The sequence below is a fragment of the Notothenia rossii genome (genome assembly GCF_949606895.1).
Source record: "Notothenia rossii genome assembly, chromosome: 4".
Classification (NCBI taxonomy): domain Eukaryota; kingdom Metazoa; phylum Chordata; class Actinopteri; order Perciformes; family Nototheniidae; genus Notothenia; species Notothenia rossii.
Window position 1 is genome coordinate 89,795,531 of NC_136902.1, and position 18,187 is coordinate 89,813,717.

At 42.6% G+C, this 18,187-nt stretch overlaps 1 protein-coding gene across 1 annotated transcript in view; it reads left to right on the forward strand.

Annotated features, from left to right (window-relative positions):
- The window catches only part of LOC307034963 (calsyntenin-2-like), a 347,358-nt gene that overhangs the window by 183,956 nt on the left and 145,215 nt on the right, over positions 1 to 18,187 (forward strand). The window contains 1 exon segment of the mRNA XM_079673887.1: positions 1,897 to 2,092. Coding sequence (XP_079530013.1) covers positions 1,897 to 2,092 — 196 coding nt within the window.

The window sequence follows — 18,187 nt, forward strand, 5'->3', positions numbered from 1 at the left end:
AATTAAACCCTGGGTATCATGTCGGCCACCCACCCCCAGGTGTGGCCCATCAGCTACAATTAAGCCCTGGGTATCATGTCGGCCACCCACCCCCAGGTGTGGCCCATCAGCTACAATTAAACCCTGAGTATCATGTCGGCCACCCACCCCCAGGTGTGGCCCATCAGCTACAATTAAGCCCTGGGTATCATGTCGGCCACCCACCCCCAGGTGTGGCCCATCAGCTACAATTAAGCCCTGAGTATCATGTCGGCACCCCACCCCCAGGTGTGTCCCATCAGCATATCCTCAGCACATTCACACTGGTGGGGAGCTTCAGCCCTTTCCTGTGTATATTGGATTTACTTCTCGCTCCGGCGGTGATGGATCTTCCATTTCTCCGTTTTGTGCCGTGTTGCACCATTGAGAGAAGCAGCGCATCAAGACTGTTACGTCTTCTGTCACTCCCCGTCGCACACCGTTTGCCCAATAACATTTTATGATTTTTCTCTCCATGCTTCTCCATATTGTGGGGGTTCATTTAACCCTGAGAACTCATTGTTGAGGCAATACAGGAGGGGGAAGTCTTTAGAGTATGCAGACACCCTCCCTTTTTATTTTTTCTTCCTGTTCTCCTTTTTTAAATTATTTTGCCAATAGCTTCGCTGTGGGCACATTTTCATTTCAGAGTTCCTGCCCCAACAGGAAGGAAGGGTGAGGGCGGGGGGATTATGACAGAAGCAGAATGAAAGGGAGGCCAAGGGGAAGGTGGTGGAAAATAAAGTTGCTCTTATCTGAACTTGCCAGGAGCAATGCTCACACAAAGCTGCTCGGGAATCCAATTTAGTCTTTGCTGTTAGTTTAAGTGATATCAGTGCAATTAGCTGTCACAGGTCAGAGTGTGAGCCGGACGCGCTAAGTGATTTCCTTAAATCCCACCAGAGGAAGCGTGAGGGGACGTGAAGTCACCAAGAAAGACAAAAAGAAAAGAAACCCACTCCACAAATGGACCACTTCTTTATATGCCCTGCTAATAAATGTCAGCCACCTCTTTTGTTTTTCTCTTGTCAGCTGCTCACTCTGGATTTAAATTGATTTTCGTCCTCAGTACGTCTACACGAGGGTGACTTTGAGACACCATCGTTTTATTTGTGCCTCGTGTAACTCAATTGCTCTGTATGTTGTTGTTTTTGGGGTGGGCTACAGAGGATCTCTACATGTCCTGTGGAGGGCAAACCGAAGAACTGTCCTTCAAAAGAGCAATTAGACAGAAGTACATTGCTGGGAATATGCTACAATTCAATTCCAGTCGTTTCACAAACTGTTTAAAAGTGCAATCATAAGACAATGAATGTGTGAAATGGGAAAACCCGATTAACTCTCTGAAGTTTGAGAATAGGGAACCGGACACAAAGCAGAAAGTATTCAGTTCATTCGTCATACAGAAACATTTACAAGTCAGAAAACACGAACCGAATGCCTTTAAAACTAATCTAACCCTTTCTATGAAATGGTCCCAACATTTGTTAAAACTATGTTAGATACAATTAACACAGATGTATGTCAAAGGGGAAATAATGGTACAAATTGAATGCATGTCAGCGTGAAGCAAATTGTGTTGCTGTGTTCTGTGTGTACGCTAAAGTGGGAATAACTGTCAGTTATTGTTGCTTACAAATACTGAAACATAAAACCAGAACACACTCAAAAGTCAACTACTGACTAATTACGCTTTCTTTATACATTTTCTTACCCATAAACATTTCCTTACAGCTCTTTAAATCATTCGGCAAATAATTCCACTTCTTTACGGCAATCTGCTTTGAAGTGTACGTGCACATTTATTTATTTATTGTCCCCTGTGATTAACTCCTCCCTCCTCCTCCTTCTGTCTCCTCCCTTCTTCCTGGTCTTTAGGCGAGATCTGTGCGTTTAACATCCAGGGTCTGGAGGCCCCGTTCGAGGCGGTGGTTCTGAACGGGACTTCCGGAGAGGGCCAGCTGAGGGCCCGGGGCCTGGTGGACTGCGAGCTGCAGAAGGAGTACACCTTCATCATCCAAGCCCACGACTGTGGCTCTGGCCCCGGGGGCACGGATGTCAAAAAGTCCCACAAGTGAGTAATGGACATTCTGACAGTTTATCTGTGAAGGTTTGAGAGGTCTCCTATTATACTGTTTTTCATCAATATATTACAGGTCTCAGATATATACAGAGCCTGTCTCTGATTGGCTGAAACAACAAACTGATCATTGCAGCATTACCCATAATCCCCTCTGTTTGAGCCTTGTTTCCAAAGTGCTGATCCTCTGTATGTTACTTTAGATGAAAATAAGGAGCCCCTCCCCACGCCCCTCTGAGAGAGATTTGGTTAAAAAGAACACAATGGTGCTCTAGGAGGAGATTCAGGTGATAAGGGGGTTGGGGGGGGGTACCTTGGTTGCTGATTGGCTAATGGGTACTCAAGCCAAAACATTGTTATGACATCACAAAGTGGCCAAAATCTGATCAGCTCATTTTCAGACAGGTTTTTATAGAAATGGATCAAAAAGAGAGAGAATCTTTGTTCCTGAAACTTTCAGAGTCTCTTTCCACAGAGGGGACACATGTTGATGTAGAAGAGACATGAAGAAGAGGGGACACATGTTGATGTAGAAGAGACATGAAGAAGAGGGGACACATGTTGATGTAGAAGAGACATGGAGAAGAGGGGACACATGTTGATGTAGAAGAGACATGAAGAAGAGGGGACACATGTTGATGTAGAAGAGACATGAAGAAGAGGGGACACATGTTGATGTAGAAGAGACATGAAGAAGAGGGGACACATGTTGATGTAGAAGAGACATGAAGAAGAGGGGACACATGTTGATGTAGAAGAGACACGAAGAAGAGGGGACACATGTTGATGTAGAAGCGACATGAAGAAGATGGGACACATGTTGATGTAGAAGAGACATGGAGAAGAGGGGACACATGTTGATGTAGAAGAGACATGGAGAAGAGGGGACACATGTTGATGTAGAAGAGACATGAAGAAGAGGGGACACATGTTGATGTAGAAGAGACATGGAGAAGAGGGGACACATGTTGATGTAGAAGAGACATGGATAAGAGGGGACACATGTTGATGTAGAAGAGACATGAAGAAGAGGGGACACATGTTGATGTAGAAGAGACATGGAGAAGAGGGGACACATGTTGATGTAGAAGAGACATGGAGAAGAGGGGACACATGTTGATGTAGAAGAGACATGAAGAAGAGGGGACACATGTTGATGTAGAAGAGACATGAAGAAGAGGGGACACATGTTGATGTAGAAGAGACAGGAAGAAGAGGGGACACATGTTGATGTAGAAGAGACATGAAGAAGAGGGGACACATGTTGATGTAGAAGAGACAGGAAGAAGAGGGGACACATGTTGATGTAGAAGAGACATGAAGAAGAGGGGACACATGTTGATGTAGAAGAGACAGGAAGAAGAGGGGACACATGTTGATGTAGAAGAGACAGGAAGAAGAGGGGACACATGTTGATGTAAAGAGGACATGAACAAGTGGATTTTGCATAATAGGTGACCTTCAACATCTGGTCTGACGGGAATTTCTTGTTGTTTATTTTTAACTTCTGAGTTGTGCCATTTTTTAAAGCACTTTGAGCTGCTCGTGATGTATGAAAAGTGCTAGATAAATTCAGCTTTATTATTATTATTCACGTGACTATTTTTAAGAGCGGGATTTCTAGGATTTACTTTTTCATGGATCCTTTTTCAATCTACCCAGTTTCACATCCAGATGTCTAACAGCTGGTCTGCAGTGCTAAACGTTGTAGTTTTGCAATAACGCCTCGGAGATTGTGAGATAATTACTTTTTTCCTCCAATTCATTTCAAATGGGCAGAATGCAAATTACTGTCGCTTGTCCATAGTTAGCATTTCTTCCTACAACAGTGATCGAAACACATTTTAATGGCAAAACAATTCTAAAATATCTGATTTCCTTATGGGGGAATAAAAGGAGAGCGGACATCTTTTTTGCTTACACTGAGAGAAAGTTGACAAACATGTGGCCTGATTAAGGGGAAAAACTAAGCCATATCTTAATTTCAGAGGCATCATTAGCCGCGTTCACACCGCGTACTTTGCAGTACTTAGTGCCACGGCCCTTATTACCCCAGGGCACTAAGTACCAATCGCGTTCACACCGGAGTACTTTTCCCTGAGGGAAGATTACGCAAATGAGCCGCTGACGTCACTTCTTCTTCTTCTGCTTTGGGTTTACTGGCAGGCCGCTAACAACTTCACGGCGTATACTGCCACCCGAAGTCCCCGGCCGGAAGTCCCCGGAGTTGGGGACTGGCTTCAGCTGCTGGGACTCCCAGCAGCTTCAACTGAAGCCTTCCGAGTAAATCACCAGAACGCCGACACCTCTTCATCTCCACCGCTCCCGTGTTTTCTTTTGTGTTGCCATAAATTAGTCTCTCTGCGTTTCTGTGCTGGGCTAATGCTAATGCTAATAATGCTAATAATGCTAATAAAATGGTGGCTTCACAAAACTTTTCAGAGTTTTACGGGGCGTGGTTGGCAATCCGCCCAGCCAATCAGAACTGGGTCACTTTTTCCCCCCAGGAAAGTCCCACCTCTCTAGCAGGCACTAAAAATGGGGGTAAAAGTTCCCGGCACTAAGTTCTCTTTTTGGTGTGAACGCAACATAAGGGGAACTAACGGAACTAAAGGGGAAAAGTACTCCGGTGTGAACGCGGCTCTTGTTACACCACTACATTTTGAGCTTTTGACTAACATAGCCTTTACATATTTGGATGTCAGAATGAGTTGGTCTACCTAAACACAGGACTTGATGTTAGAATATAACACAATGAAACACTGGTGATTGAAGTTAAAGATCATATTGTTTCACACACAGTATAGGAGACAGAATACTGGTCGATCTGGGGCATTGATGTGTTTGAGAGAAAGGAGTAGACTGTCAGATGTTCAGATGGTTACATTTCATCCTGTAAGTTTGACCTTTCTTCAGCAAGATACATACTACAGCAGTACGACAGACAGGCGTGGTTCAAAGGTTTTCCTCTCATCTTTACTGATGATATAACCAATAGTTGTTAGCCCTGCTATTGATTTAATCATTTGTATAATCACAACATCCTACAAAGTATTGTTTTCAGCTCACACCTGGATTGCCTTTGTGAAGTTGCTGAAAAGAAAAGGTAACCAAGGACAAGGCGAATTAAATAAACAAGATGTTTCATAATTCATATACAAAGGCCTGGGCTAAATTATGTAAAACTACAAGTACTTTTGTATAATTCATCGTTCAATTAGGCAATGGCTTAATTCCAATCAAATGTTCAGCTGTGTTTGAAAACCGTGGTAATTTAGAACGTTAAATATTTTATTATACTGTTAGAAAACAAGAACAAATTACATAATTAAGGTTACAAAGGGTAGTGTGGAGCTGCCCGAAAAATACAGCAACATGCGTCAAAGACATCCCAATCTGGTTCTATATAGACCCTCCAGAAAAACGCGGGCAAAAATCTTTGATTATGCGATTAAACATGCGGGGTTTTTATGTGATTTTATGCGGTGAAACTGCGGGAAGTTGCGAAATATGCGGAAAGTTGCAAAATATGCTAAATATGCGGGGGAAAAGAATAACCATTTTTTTAAATATTGGGCTGTCTTATTTATTCTCTCTCACACACAACCTGCCACTAACGTTAAACCCCTTTACTATTCAATTAAACACATTCAATGTTTATTTATTGTAAAAGCAATTGGGCTATTTAAATCTCACACACCCCCCCCCCCCCCCACACACACACTTCTCCGCCTCATTCTGTTTTCATTTACTCGTTCGTTATCTGACCAGCTTCAATCTTGTAGGCTACTCACTTCGTTTCTTGTAGCCCTCGAAAAGGTTTTGGAGGTTGATGCTCACCGTCGATTTTCTCTTATGCTCCAACCAATATACAGTCAATGGCTCCAACACACAGTTGCACGGGGTGCAGAATAGTTTCCCCCCACTTTTTGCCCGGTCTTTAGTAGAAATGTTCGTCGGTAAATTAGATGGATTAGATATTTTCATCTTGGTGTTTTCTCTATCGTGTGAGCTCCACACGTTCACTCTATACAGTGTTGTTTACATTCTGTGATGTGCGAGCTGATGACGTTAACTTTTTTTTTTCTCAACTTTGTGTGGAAAAATGCGGGGATTAGGCAGCTTTTTGATAAATATGCGGCCTTTTAAAAATCTGCGCTATTTTGCTGATTATGCGGTAAATTCTGCGATCGCAGAATCGCTTTTTTCTGGAGGGTCTAATTTAAGGGAACTAGATTGAAATATTTGGAGTTAGTATTTTATACTAAAAGCACAATCATGGAAAGGCTCTTTAGATTACTCCATGGTCAATTTGCCCCACAGAGCTCCACATTCAACCAAATTCAATCATGCAATCAGCCTCACAGCAAAAGTCTTAAGGTAGGGACACATCAAGCTGACACCAAAGAACTGACACAGACGGACCCCCGACTGTTGTGTCTCCTCACGTCTCCTGCGTCTTGGCCATGTGTTGCACTGGAACACACCGCAAAGACTTCAGCCGACGGCCAAGAAGCACGTACGAACAGCGCATGCATGAGTGGCAATAATTGTCCTTACCAGCAGGCGGCGGTAGTGTGTATTTGTCATTCAAAAGAGGCAACAACCGGAAGACAGAGAAGAAGAACAGACTGCGTGATATAAACAAACAACAAATAGCGTGTTCCATTTTCCCTCTACAGCGAGAAGCTCACGGGGCTTTCCCCAACCTGTGTCGAGAGCTGGAGTTAAATGAGATCTCAGGTTTGCCTTCTTAATAGTTTGTTTGGGTCCCTCACTTCCGTTTCGCTTCTCATGCACTGATTCGCTAGCTGAACAGCCAATCAGAGTGATTTCTTTGGCCGACTGCCTTTGGCCGATTGCCTACCGATTCGACATGTTGAATCGGTGGGTTTTAGGCCAAAAAGGTGTCGGCACGAAAAGACACGACGGTGCGGGACACACCAATCGGAGTATTCTAGGGCGTGTCGATGCCCACCAACGGCCAAAATCGGCTTGGTGTGTCCGGGCCTCTACATTAACCGCATGAGAACAAAATGTCTTTGGATACAGTATGAAATCCATCTTGTTTTAAAATTGTATTTAGTTGACTTATTTCCAATTTTTTTCATTCATTTTGACTATTTAAATTGTATTGATGTCTTTTTTGTATTTTATTTCCTTATCAAATTAAAAGACACTACGGGTGCGGGACACAGCAATCTGAGGAGGGCGACAGGACGCTCATCGTCGGCCTGACATCCATCGACGGCCAAAATCGGCTTGATGTGTCCGGGGCTTTAGGGTGTGCAAAGGAAGCATTCATTCATTTTCCTATGAAGTCTGCCGTACACATATTTCTGTCACATGATTTTTTCTAAGGTAGATTTTATTTAGAAATGACCTTTAATCATGATATGCACATCATAACTCCTGCCTGCACCTCGTTTACACTTAGTAAATACAAATTAAAACACAGAAAAAGTAAAGTCCAATTGTGTCACACGGGTAATGTCCTTTACCGTTAAGTTCATTTGAGTAACAAAGTAATGAATACAAAAGAAAAGACTTCACTAAACCTGCCAGAAATCATGTTATGTTGTGTGCTACTGAAGAATGAAGGTCCGGGCACTAACCGTACGTCCACACGGCAGCGTGCGTTGAAGCTTGCCGGTGGGCGTGTCTGGCGTGCGACCAACAACCAATCACATTAATCTCCCGCCCCGGACACACAAGCACGCGGTTTGATTGGCTAGAGCTTGTACTGGCATATGATTTGATTGGCTGACGCTTGAAAAGTTGAACTTTTCTCAACTTTCGAAGCGAGCAACGGAACCACAATGCAGTTCGGGAAAGACGTCAGCCCATTCAAAGTGAGTGGGAAGCGTCTCTGTTGAAGCGACGCACGCTGCCATGTGGACGTACCGTAAAAGGCCTTTTACTGTAGTGTGCAAAGTGTCGCCTCCATTGGACTCCTTTTACTTCTAGAACATAGTAACATCACTAGGTAACACTCGCGCTCCTATTGGCTAGCGCTCCAACACATTGAACATGATAGGCTAAGAGTCGGGACATCTTTAAGCAGTTGACCAATCACAGCAGAGCCGGCCAGCTAACCAATCACCCCCTCAGATCTGTGCAAACTGTGATATTGGGCTATATAAATACCATTTGATTTCATTTGATTTAAGCTCCACATTACATTACATTTATTTAGCTGATGGTTTTTAAAGTGCATTCAAGTATGTGGGTACAACCTCAAACAAATGAATCATGCAAATCTACCGCCTTCAGCAAATATGCAGAGCTTCTTCGAGTGCTGCATTTAGAGATGATAAGAGAAATAGTATTAGATTCAAAAATAAACTGCTCCAGCAGTCTTGAAGGAAGTTACTCCCACAAGTTAAAGTGCACAATTATACCTCCCTCCCACAGAACATTGTTTTAAAGATGCCTCTCAGACTCAACATTTGCAAAAATCGCTGTGAAGGCAAAGTGTGTGTTCACCTCTCTCTCCCCCTGACTTGGCTTCAGGGTAATCCCAGATACAGCACAACACACACCTCCACATGACTGCAGTAAAGAGGTCAACGGATAAAAAAACTATTTGTCACACTTTGTGGCCCTCTTGATCTCAGCTTCAGTCTAAGATTGCTCTTCGCTCAGTCTTTCAGAAAACCAGCTCTGTCCACTAAACATCCTCCATCTCTGTTTCACCACTCGACCTCTCAACCCTACAAAAAATGGAGCCAAGTACAGAAATGTATCATGTTGTCCAGCTAGTACACACACACACACACGCACGCACGCACGCACGCACGCACGCACGCACGCACGCACACACACACACACACACACACACATACACACATACATACCATGTATACATTACTTCAGGGGACATTACATTGACTTACATGCATTTCCTGGAGACTTATCAAGTCTTCACCCTAAAATTAATGATTCCCCTCATGGAGACCTCCATTTTGTCCCCATAAGGGAGGCGATTCCCACACGTGACTGTGTAAACAGATTTAGGTCCCCACAAGTATAGTAATGCTAGGCAAACACACACACACACACACACACACACACGCACACACACACACACACACACACACACACACACACACACACACACACACACACACACACACACACACACACACACACACACACACACACACACACAATGGCACGTACTGTATACAAACTGGAACCTGGAATTATAGAAGCAGGGGTTTTCTAGCCCCAGGTAAAGTTTTAAATCTGTAGAGCGTAACTTGTGTTTACTCTATAATATGTGCTGTGTGTGTGTGTGTGTGGGAGGGGGGGGGGTGGTATTTTCCATGTTGTTAATCATGTTTTATATCCGTTTCAAGCACCCAGGCATTCAGTTATATCAAACTAATGCTTTCTATCAACATAACTCGGTGCCCGCTGTGATGCAGGCTCAGTCTGGTGAGAGCAGACAGGCCGACGCTGGAGGCGCGGTGCATTCAGGGACACTTTAACTGGCCTGTCCTTTCGCTGGCAACTCTCAAAGGACGAGGCTGGCCGTTTGCCGCACTGCTCGCTCGCTCTGATTTGTAACGAGGCTAACAGGAACGAAGAAAAAAAAAAATCTCCACCTCAGGCTGAGCCCAAATTACACATGACACGTCAACAGCCGAGAAGGAAAACCGTCAAGAAAATTAGCAGCTAAAGAGGACAGGGGAGAGGATCAGGAGTGACACGGAGGAGTTTAAACTTCACCCTCCATCCTCCCCCCCCTCCCCCCCTCACTCACCACAGGCTGCTGCCCTACTTCTGCCTTTCTTTCTCTACAGCTCAGCTAGCCTCGGCTGTCCAGGGCTGTCCACTTGAAAAAAAGAAAATGTTGGCAGTGAAAGTTTCTGCAAACCCCGAGTGCCCTGAATGTCAAAGTTCTGCAATTGATGTTATACAACAAAAAACTACAAGATATGAGAAAAAGGATAACATAAGAAAAGTGTCTTTAACAAGCACAAGACTTTCACCCAGGAGACCGCTGCTCATGTTTCAAGTAGTTAGTTATTTTTACAGACATCTGACTTGGTTGTCATGTAACAATGGTATTTTTTTTCTTCTGAATCTAGACAAAGTGGTTTTGTTGTCTTGTCGTAGCTAATCGTTCACTGAGTTATGTGATTTCAGGTTGCCATGTGATGCTACGTCACTGAATCACTCGTTCATAGTTGTTTTAACCTTGGGAAAATGATATTTTTCAGACTTTAAACAAAGTAGTGTTGTTGCCTTAACCAACACATCTTTCACAGTGTTAACCACAGTGTCTTTTTTATTTCTGCGAGACAAATACTACAATTGATACTGAGAAAAAGTCACGTATATTGAGCAACCGTTATTGAAAGGTATTAGTTATAAGAATACATATTACAGTTGATTTTTTTATTTAGTACCAATGACAGGACTTTACCCAGGAAAGCACTGTTTATATATCACACCGTAGATTTTTAATAATGATCTTTTTCTGAGTTTTGCTGCCTTAACCTAAGAAATCCTTCACAGCCTGAACCAGGGGTTGGCAACCCGCGGCCCTCGAGCCACATGCGGCCCTTTAAGCCCTCTGCTCTGGCTCCCTTGAGCTTAGACAAAAATAAGAAGGAAATTAAATACAAGTATTTTGCAGGACTATTTAAATGTTGTTGCACAGTTGAAAATGTTTCGTATCTTGTATTTTGAGTTTATACTCTGACACATAAATACAAAATAAAACGGTTTTAATTAGGTCAACTAAAACTGCGTCATATCCTGCTACGTTCCTGCGCCAGCGCCTTTTCTTGGAGTCGAATAACCTGACCCCCGGCGAGGAACACAGAGGGTTTCATTCTGCGTGGTTAGAGTTATATGCTTTGACAGCAAACGATGCTGGCTTGCCGGTATGTTTGATATGTAGAGAGAAGTTGTCAAAGGTACTATAGCCTTTACGTATCGAGGAAAAAAACGGAAGAGAAAGAGAGCTGACAATCTTCTTCAGTCAAAATTCAATCACTTAACTCTTTTTAGGGTGCAGCTATATGTTTTATTTATTTCAAAGTGGGCCCATTTTAATAATATTTTTTTTTCCTTCAAATGTTCAGAGGACTCCCCAAGTGCTGTGTTTAATTTATTTTAAAGTAGGCCTGTGTATTATTTGTAATTCTCCTTATAGGAGTTCTTTGTTTCTTATTAGAGGTTAACAGTTTTATAATGTAATAAATAATAAATGCAAAAAAACGGGAGTTGTTCTCTATGATATAACAATAAATACAACTTTATAAACTATCAAATATGTTTTGCGGCTCCAGACAAAATAAATAGTTGGAAAAGGGGGCAAAATGGCTCTTTTGGTCAAAAAGGTTGCAGACCCCTAACCTAAACCAAGCTGTCTTGTTTCTGAAAGCTAATTCAACCATGCTCAGAGAAAGTGACGTGAATATAGCAACCCTTATTGAAAGTTATTAGTCATAAGAATGAAGAAAATAATTGAAGTGTCTTCAGTAGAAGCAGGACTTTCCCCTTGGAGAACTGCTCATGTTTCTTGTGAGATGTGACTCATGTCATGTGACGCTATCCCACTGAGGCAATGTCCATAGCTTTTTTTAACCTGAACAATTATAATTTTTTCTGAATTCGCAACCACTGGACTCTCACCCAGGCGAACTGTTCATGTTCTTTTGAAACCAAAGTGGAGTTATTTGTACAGACATATGCAGGGGTGAAAGTGGTTTGAATTTCTTGCAGGTACTATAATGCTACCCCGACCTTCATTGGTTCATATTGTTCTCCTCCCGCCCCCAGCTTCATGCATCCCTGAACACAAACTTCACATTTTTAATGTCTTTATGGGGTAGAAATTAGAAACACTTGACAATATGTATAGTCAATTATTTATTTTCAATTGTGCATAAAACTTGTGTCAAAACTTAACAGACCATTAGCAAGGCATGTTGAGGGACGTAAACTACACACTTTTCCACATTTTCCACAGAGGGCTAAAGTAGCTCTCCTCTTCTGTGTACCGGCGAGCCATGCAGCTTGTTGAGTGGGCTGCTCTTCTTCCTTTGCCCAGCCAGGTCTTCACATAAGGCAGTGGATCCCACTGTCTGCATGGTGGTCCCACAGAGCTGATGAAAAGGAGATTTGCTGCATTTTTTGTTGTAAGTTTGCTCCTATACTCAGTTATGATGTTATTCATTGTGCTGAACCCCCGTTCACAGTCAGCATTGCTTGGAGACAGTGCCACTGCCATGAGCAACTTCTTCATTTTGTTGGGAATGTTTCTTCCTCCACTGGCCTTGTATTCTGTGAATCCAAGATGGGCCTATTGTTGGTTCACATGTAGGACATCACACAAAGCCCTCACCTCATTATCTCCAAATCGAGGATTGTCATGGTCCCAGTTGTCAGGGTTGAGGACTGCCATTTGATTGATAAGGCTGTTATAAGCCTCTTTTCGGTTGGCTGCAACACTGGCCTGTGCTCTGTTTGCTGTGGTTGTGAAGAGTCTTTTTTTCATATTGTCTGCCATTGTCTGCCTGTTATTGTATATGTAATATTTTTCACTCCCTTCTCTTTTTCAAGTGAGGGTGCATAACATTCAACTGGGACCCTTATGCACCCCCGTAGAACCGGGCCTGGAGGTGGCCAAACTACGGCCCGCGGGCCACATGCGGCCCGTTGATGTGTTTAATGTGGCCCGTCCAATATTGGTATAAATGAGCCAGGGTTCCCGCGCTGATCTTAAAAAGCCTTAAAGTCTAAAATACAACGATCCAATTTTTATTTATGTTATCCCCCACTGTCCACACGCCGCGCGCGCCGCGAAAAGTCCCTTCCTCCCTGGTCGTCGCAGCTGCGCGTGGACGAATGAGATTAAAACAACCCTCAGCCCGACATGAATCAAGACGGAACCAAACAATGCCCTCCGGCCCGGCTGTCACATTGATACATCATTGTGGCCCCTGAGCCAAAAAGTTTGGCCACCCCTGTTGTAGGACATTAACGATAAAACAGAATATTGTTGTTCTACTTTTAGACATCTCGAGATCGACTGGGGATCGACTGGTTGGGCACCCCATATAGAGATATACAGTTTGCTAGTTAGCTAACTTATTATATTCATCATGGCCAGTGCTTGAATTGGGCCGGTACTCACCGGTACGCAGTACCGGCACTTCTGATTTTTACCCATGTGGTACCGGCACTTCTTACTGAGTACCGGCAAGTTGCCGGTACTCAATAAAATGCCGGTACTCAGCCGCCGGCAATATACGTATATATTGTGAACGCAACGCAGCGCAAATTTGGGTCTGACTCTGCCTCACAGAGGGTGACTGGCTGTCTACATGACGTGGCCTGCCGACATTGCCACTTTCATACAGATCATACTAATGCCCTCGATTGGTCTGTCATTCAAGCTCGGGAGGGTGTGTGTTGGTGTATGTGTGGCGCGAGCGAGCGAGAAAGCGCGCGCACCGGTTACGTGTATTGTTGTTAGCATCTGGTGCTAGCTAGCTGCGCTAACGGATATAAGGAGCTGTTTCAACAACAAGGTGGAGGGACAGTCCTTTGCTGTCAGACTGAGAGGCTGATAACTACAGCTCTGGTGAGGTAAATTACTCTCTGAGTCTTTAGATAGTTAACTTAGTTTAAGTTATCTCAGTGGGTCTCAAACGGTTCGGTCACCATTTATGTAAACACATATTTCCATTTGAGGAGGTAGTGATTAGTAAAATATGCATCAATAATACAAACAAAATGTTAACTAGGTGAAAAAAGGTAAGATAAACTTGTTGAGAGCTAAAACTAGTCTTTGCTGTTGCCTCAAAGAGGAGCAGGGTGGAGAGGAGGGAGACAGGAGAGGCCGATTCAGGAGCCCAGACACACTCACAACTATAAATGAACCAAAAACAAATAAATAAACAAGTTTCAATGTTTTTTCATATTGGATATTGTATGTTATTGGTTATGGCCATGTACTTATGATTTTATGATTATTTAAATGTATACATTTTTGTTTCATATGGGTGTAGTCTCTTTATTTCCCCCTCAAAATGCACCAGATTGATGTATTTAAGTCCAACATTTAAAAAAAAATCTTACCGGGGGAGCATGCCCCCGGACAGGATTTGAGACCCGGCCTACTGTTCCCAAATAGAGTTGCAATTTTTTTTAAATAGTAACCCATCTCCATATGTTTCTTTTTGGGTAGTAGATTTAAAGAGGGCTATCACTTTGTGCAGCAACGCTATTGACAAATAAATCCAGCAAAATGGCACAAAAAACTGGTAGTGGCCTCAGCCAGTAGGAGTCAAGCTTTACTTTCTTTTATATCCATAAAGAAAAAGTAAATCTGTTTACAGTCGTTTCATTATGGATGTTGAGAGGTATCCATATATCTCTTCATTTTGCTCTCAAAGTGCACCAGATTGATGCATCTAACTTCAATATTTTAAAATAAATGTTCCCGGGGGAGCATGCCCCCGGACACCCTCAGGTCCACTCCCCACTTATAAAAATAGCACTTTACCACTGCACCCCCTCTAATCTCAGATGCACCCTGAGTCATTTTGTTTAAGTACAGTGAGCCTTTCTAAAATATACAGTAAAGAGACAAACCCACCAGCATTATAGGATATACTATGACTTTGTGCCAAATACTTGTTGCTGATTTAGAGTACTGGCACCTTTTTTATTCCAATTCAAGCACTGATCATGGCCAGGTTCATGTCCATTCTCTGGGCTAAATAAGCATCATCACCTGTGTCATCTGTGGGCGTTGTTTTTCAAATTTTAAGCACATTCTGAGTTTCTTCATCTCTCTCCTTTCTCTTAAACATCTGAAGAGTCGTCGTTTGCATTTTTGCTTTAATTACCACGTAGCCTAATTTTCTAGCTGTCATTCAGTCACTCCATTCTTTTCTCCTCCCGCTGTTCTGATCAAGTGGGAAAAAGCTAATATGTGACCCGCTCTATCGAAATCAGTCGGAAGTCGCAACGGCTCATTTCAAAATAAACGTGGATTTGCGTAAAAAAATAGTTTTTCGGGGTTCGGGTGTTTTGTTTGATTTTAAATAAACAAAGTCTTGGCTTTCAGAATATGAAACTTGTTTCGACAAATTCAGATGATAAATACAACTTACAAGCTTGTAACGGCATAATTACAAGCGGAGAACGGAGTAACTTGAGGTCACAGCAGGCATAACAACAGCCGGTGTTTCTCGTTACTGTTTTCCCCGGGACACAAACACAATACGCACAAACGCAAAAATACACAAACACCCACACGTATACACACACACACACACACACACACACACACACACACACACACACACACACACACACACACACACACACACACACACACACACACACACACACACACACACACACACACACACACACACACACACACACACACACACTCGCGAGCTTCCCCCAGACCAGTAATCCAAACCAAAATATCTGCCCTTCGTAGTATAAATTCCACGGGTGGAGCTGTCAATTCTTCCTGGTCCTCCGGACCGCCTGGAAATCTCTTACCGGTACTAAGGACCGGGTAGGACCGGCACACTTTCAACACTGGACATATGACTCATGGTAGAGTCACATGTCTGTAAGTTTAACCTACAACAATCTTTTGTTGCCTTGAACTAACCAACCTTTCTTAACATTACCCATATATTGCTTTTTTTAAAAAGCATTATACAACAAACAACATTTACAGCAAGTGACGTGTTTGGAGCTACTGTTATCGAGAGCTGCATGCTTCAAGAACGAAGCAAACCAATTATTCGCAGCCTTCACCACATGACCTTGTTTATTTCCACTAGCTACATTTAAGAAATGACGCTCAGAGCAAGTAGGATATATTAAACAACGGTTTTGGAAAGCTACAAGCTGTAAAACAATTATATCAGTCTTTAGCAACCATCACAGGCCTTTCATCCAGGAAAACTTGCTTGTGAAATTAAAAGTGGAGTTATTTTTACCGACATGGACTCATGGTATTTGAACAGATACTGAGTCAAACGTCTGTAGCTTTAACCTAAACAATTATATTTTTACTGAAATTAAACCAAGAAGATCTGTTGCCTTAACCTAACTTATCTTGCACAGCGTTAACCACACATTCCTGTGCATTTTACAAGCTCAATACAACAAATGATACTTAGAGAAAGTGACATGTATATCAAGTAATCGTTATTGAAGCTGGGGGGGATTGGGCACATAAGGGGGGGACGCATCTAGAGTATGTGTGTGTGTGTGTGTGTGTGTGTGTGTGTGTGTGTGTGTGTGTGTGTGCGCGTGTGCGCGTGCGTGTGCGTGTGCGTGTGTGTGTGTGTGTGTGTGCGTGCGTGCGTGCGTGCGTGCGTGCGTGCGTGTGTGTGTGTGTGTGTGTGTGTGTGTGTGTGTGTGTGTGTGTGTGTGTGTTTTATCTGATCCGGATGGTTACTAATTGCATTTCTTTATGGGCCATGGGTGTTACAAAGTTGACTAAATCATCAAAATCCAATGAAAGTGGTGATCAGCCATTGTATATGTTCAAATGTCTACTGTGAAGGATATCATAAAGCCTTAATGCAATCGAATGTAAAACAAAAAAGTTATGATTGATGAAAGTAGTAAATCGGTCAGATTTGACCCGAAGACAACAGGAGGGGTAAATAAACATATCTCTCACTGCGTGTATAACGTGTTCCTGTGGGTCTCTGCAGGCTTTATGTCACACTGGCTGATATGAATCCTATTTGAAGCATTGGCATTACACTTTATTGTAGTTTTGCAGAAATGTACATGTTTCTGTGTCTGACACCGTCCTCCTTTCTGTCAGCCCTTCTAGCTCTGTTACACATCCAGGGTTTCAATATTGCATCAGACTGCCTCTGCACTCACAAATGGATGCTCTCTAGCACAAAATCTGTCTCTTTCTCTATCTTATGCACACAAGTAGAATGTTGTTTACTTATCGAAATGTCATGTCAGACTTTGAGCTCAGCATCATACTGCAAGTGTTATATTCCTCCAATCTGTGAGAGTCTGTCAGAAGCAACAGCAACAGACAGCTCCACACTGTAAACACTGATGTTCCTGCCTGCCTTTTTTATCCGAGTCAGAGCACCGATATATGAGAGTACACATTCAGTTCTGATCACAGCGCTTCACTTTGCCCTTTGAGATATTCTGCTCTGCTGCCTGTGGGAGCTTTAGTCGATTGTCAGCAAAGCTCAAATGAACTCACCCTAAACTCCTTGAGACTGTTTCTGCTCCGGTCAGCTTTAAATGAAACACAAATTAATCTGAAATAATGTAGGCCTGACCTCTGCCAGATGAACAGTTTGTACTGAACTGTGAAGTGTACTGAGCTGAAGATACAGGATAAATGTACATCTTGTGTGTGTCTATTAATGTAACACACCCGTGATTCACCTGAGACATTAACGCAAATGCTTAAGTGGGGTGAAGCACTGCAGGTCTTTTTTGAGAGTAATTATCTTACGAAGAGATTGAGTTTATTATAACAACCTTACTGAACTCAAACTTCATCAGTAAAGGAAGAAAATAATGGCTGTGTAGTGGCTGTGATATAAAGGAATACAATGGTGCCTCACGAACAATATATTACTGTCAAGCTGAGCTGAATAAGATCACAAGTTTTAGCTTCAGTAGTGGCTGTATAGGTTGGTTAGTCAGAACATCACATTGTTCCAGATTCACTTTTGGATTGATTGCCATTCAATTTCTGCCAATCACGGTTCCCAGAGGATGCATCGTAATGATTTTGGTGATCTCTTGACTTTTCCTCTACACCTACAATGAGGTTGACAATTTTGCTTATGTGTGTGATTTGTCTCAATTATCAGATGGATTGACATCACATTTGGTACATTCCATTCCATTCCATTCCATTCCATTCCATTCCATTCCATTACATTACATTACATTACATTACATTCCATTCCATTCCACTACATTACATTCCATTATATTACATTACATTCCATTATATTACATTACATTACATTCCATTATATTACATTACATTACATTACATTATATTCCATTCCATTACATTCCATTCCATTA